Consider the following 4,141-nt stretch of genomic DNA (forward strand, 5'->3'; position numbering starts at 1 on the left):
GACTTGGTTCTAGGTGTTATAATTTATTGATATCCTTTGGAATTGTTCAATGAAAGTTGAAAATTGTATATTTCTCAAGTTACATATGGTGAATGAATAGTATTTTTCAAACCAATAAAACCCTTTATATTTTCTTTCAGCTTTTATAAAAATAACCATATAAGCTATTAAATACCCATTTATATTTTAGTGATTGACGTGTTTGTAATACCTCCACTAAACCCTCCTCTCACTAATATCCTGGTGTGAGGAAAATATAATCAAAACAAATTAGAAAACCAATTATTGAAGCATCCACTTGCATAGATAGTTGCATGCCAAAAGTGTATAGTGCTTGGAGATTAAGTAGAACCTTTCAGAAAAGTAAAATAGGATACTCAACCATACGTGCCAGCCACGTAAGACCAAAAGATTACAGCAGTAGGGGAAAATCACAAGATAGGTGAATCAACCAGGAAAGTTCCAATTTTTCCCAATTGCACAACTAGTGTCACGCACTATGAAGGGCCCCTCACTCGCTCGGCAGCCGGCACTACAAAAGCAAATCCTCTCTCTCCATTGTTGCTCATCCTTTTCTCCGACTCCGAGTCTCTTAAACCCTTTTGACATCATCATCTTCATTACAACAAAAACAACAACAACAACCATCTCGTTCTCATTTTCAAAACCCTTCAAAAATCTTTCTCACATACTCTCCAAAGACTAAGAAGTTTAGGCTTTAAGAATGTGTGGCGGTGCTATACTTGCTAATCTCATTCCTCCTCGCAAACCAGGCCGTGTCGGCGGTGTCGCTCCCTCTGATCTCTGGCTCAATGTTAAGTTCAACCCCTTCGAGTCAAATCTGAGCCGACTCGGCCATGCTGACCCAGCCCCTCTTAAACGACCACAGCCCGCTTCAGGTAAACATCCTTTATTTTATTCTTATTTTGTTTCAAGAAAAAAAAAAACAAATTTAGGTTCTGAGTGGGGAATTAATACAAGCAGGTGATGTGTACAAAGAAGCTGCTGCCGAGAAGCCAGGAAAGAGGCAAAGGAAGAATCTGTACAGAGGGATTCGGCAGCGCCCGTGGGGCAAATGGGCCGCAGAGATACGCGACCCGAGGAAAGGGGTTCGCGTCTGGCTCGGCACTTTCAACACCGCTGAGGAAGCGGCCAGAGCCTACGACCGAGAGGCCCGCAAAATCCGTGGAAAGAAAGCCAAAGTCAATTTCCCCAACGAAGACGACCACGAGGACAGCTACTGCTTCACCTCCACCCAAAGTCGCCGTAATCCGCCCAGCACCAGCTTTCCTCATCATCAACCCCATCATGCCGCTGATTTGAACAATAGCTTTTCAGAACGTTCGGGTTTGGGATTTGGTTACGATCTGAACCAGATTGGAGGATATGGGTCTGATGGGTTTGAGCCAGTTGGGGCAGTGAACGCTAACGACCTAATCATTGATGAGATTTCTGGGTCTGGGTCAGAGGAGGGCCATTCATCGACTGGGTTGCTTTGCGCGAATGGTCAGGAGGTGAAGGCCAAAGAGGAAGAGAAAGCGATTGAGGAAGAGAACGAGGTGCAGAAGCTCTCTGAGGAGCTGATGGCGTACGAGAACTTCATGAAGTTCTATCAGATTCCGTGCTACGATGGCCAGTCGCCAGCGCCACCGCCCAACGCTGCTCAGGAAAATATGGTGGCTGATCTCTGGAGCTTCGATGACGAGGAGGTCGCTCTTGGCTCTGTGACCTCTTCGGCTATGTAACGGTGTCGTTTGACTCGTTTGTTATCAAATTTTTGGGTCTTGTTTGGTTGGGTGGAAATGTGGAATAATGTAAAATTTATTTGGGGAATTAGATGGTCTTGTTCATTAGTTCTTGCTTCGTAAGATTACACCTGATGTTGATAGAAAGCAAGAGAATGTCTTTAATTTCTCTAATTTCCCAAATTAAATTGTTTAAATTTGATATTTGTTTAGTTTGATTATTCCTTAATTAATGTTCTCTGACCATTGCATGTTTGTCCTTTTGTTTTGATTTGGTACAGCTTCTTTAATCGGTTTGGAGATTGCATTTTGCACCATATTGGAGGCAACTTTTGTCCTTTCAATTATGTATGGTGGGAAGAAATTCTTTTACGTGAAAATTATGTGTTAATCACAAATGTCAATTATTAACAATGAAAAAAATTGAATTTTTCTCATTTCAATTTGACTTAAACCTACCCATTTTTCATATAAGAACCAAAAGATAAAAAAAATAAATATATATATATATATATATATATATATATTTCTTTTTATTTACCCAAGAGCAATTGTGCTTCATAAAATTCCCATGTTTTATAGGACTCAAGTCTACATATATTTAGTCAAAATATTTACTTCATGCCGCCAATTCTATTTTTCTTCAATACTTAAAAAAAAAAGATAATTGGCTAGGGAGATTTTTAAGTTGCTACACTTAAACTTTATTTTATTCGAAAAAAAAAATGCTCGAAATACTCGCACATCAATGTTTTAATCGTAAAAAAATTATGAAATCAAAAAATAAATTTAATTATTTAATAATTAGCAAGATCAATTTATAAGAGATTTATAGTGGTTTATAAGGGGCTATGCTTTATGAAATGAAAGTCACCGGTTTAAATTTGTGGTTTTGATAAATGATTAAATTAGTCCTTTCGTTTATTGACTGTTAGTTGTTAAGACAGATTGACACGTGGACTAATTAAAAGTTGACATTTGGCATAAGTAGCCACATCATCACACCTAATTAATTTTTTGAAAAATATATATTTTTTTTTCAAAAAAATAAAAAAATAAAAATCCTTGCCCATTTTGAGCCACCCCATGTGGCCAAGCCACCCCCTTGGTGCCCTAGGCGGAAACCACCCCTAATGGTTAAGAAATCAGAGTAAATAGCATTATTCAAAATCTATTGCAAAAGGGTTTTTAAAAGTTTTTTATATATATTTAAAAAAGTGAATCAAAGTTAAAGAGTATATTGTGCTATAATAACACCTTTTATTTTGCGGCCGAGGAGGTAGATATTATTTATTCTCCATCTCACGGGCAGGTGTGCTTAACCAAATCTAGGATGTAATAAATTAAATAATAAATAGTTTGAAAGGTAGGTTTGAAAGGTAAGTTAATTAAGGTTTAAGACGCGTATGTTGTGTGGGGTTGTTGGTTGTTGGCGGGCTTGCAAATTCCATTTACCGGAAAACAGGGAGCGCTGCTGGTTTCGGCATTTCGTTTCCTTTCCGTAGGAAAATTAATGACGGACGCGGCGGAAGTGTCCCTAGCCAGTGGGCGCCTATAGATTAAGGAGCCTTCACAAAACTTGTACGTTTCTCACATTTTTGCAGCCTTTTCGTACGCTTCTACAATGTACTATCACACAAATTGTACTTCACATCTCTCTTACTTGCATCGGAAGTCTTTTTATCTTTTCAAATTATTGCTTAATTAATAATTTGTTTAAACTTTTAACTGCAGTTAAGAGTGGGTAATTACTGTCTACTGACCGCAACTGAATTAATATTAACCGCTTATTGCTAGAAGTCAATCAATAATCGGTTAAGGATTTTTATACCGACGTTGATTCGGTTCTTTTAATCGATATAAATATTTTTTTATCGGTTAACCAAATTAACGGATAATTAACCAATAATAAATATAATTAACTGATAAGTAACCAATAATAAATATTCTACATCCATTTTATTATTAGAAGTGTAGAACCTATGTATGGTGGACTATTATTGTGTTAATTAATGGGCTTATTTAGAATTTGTTTGGTTCAATAAGCTATTTTAGTCCCCCCAAAAAACAATTTGGGACCCCAAAACAATCAATTTTTGCCCAATTACAAAAGCCCAAAGTTAACAGATTAACTAGACCGATTTTAACCAAAATATCCGTTTAACCAAAACTTTTGAAATAAATCCTTGTCGAAATGTAATCAGTGAATTTAACCAATTTAACAAACAATTTCGATTAACTGATCGAAAATTGCTCTACCAAACCGATCCAAACTGATACCCACCCCTAACTGCGATAATATTTTTAAAACTATCAAAAATTGTTAATAATGAAAATATCCTTAGTAAAATAAAATAAAAATTCATAAAAAAAAAAAAAAAAAATGAATTTGAATT

The 4,141-nt window shown here is 36.5% G+C and overlaps 1 protein-coding gene across 1 annotated transcript; it reads left to right on the forward strand.

The window, feature by feature from the left end:
• Positions 1–514: 514 nt before the first annotated feature.
• On the forward strand, positions 515–2,000 carry LOC132170506 (ethylene-responsive transcription factor ERF071). Its single transcript, XM_059581506.1, has 2 exons — positions 515–899; positions 985–2,000. The coding sequence occupies exons 1-2, from the start codon at positions 725–727 to the stop codon at positions 1,743–1,745; spliced, it is 936 nt and encodes a 311-aa protein (XP_059437489.1). The 5' UTR covers positions 515–724; the 3' UTR covers positions 1,746–2,000.
• Positions 2,001–4,141: the final 2,141 nt, after the last annotated feature.

This window comes from Corylus avellana, chromosome ca2 (genome assembly GCF_901000735.1).
Source record: "Corylus avellana chromosome ca2, CavTom2PMs-1.0".
Lineage (NCBI taxonomy): Eukaryota > Viridiplantae > Streptophyta > Magnoliopsida > Fagales > Betulaceae > Corylus > Corylus avellana.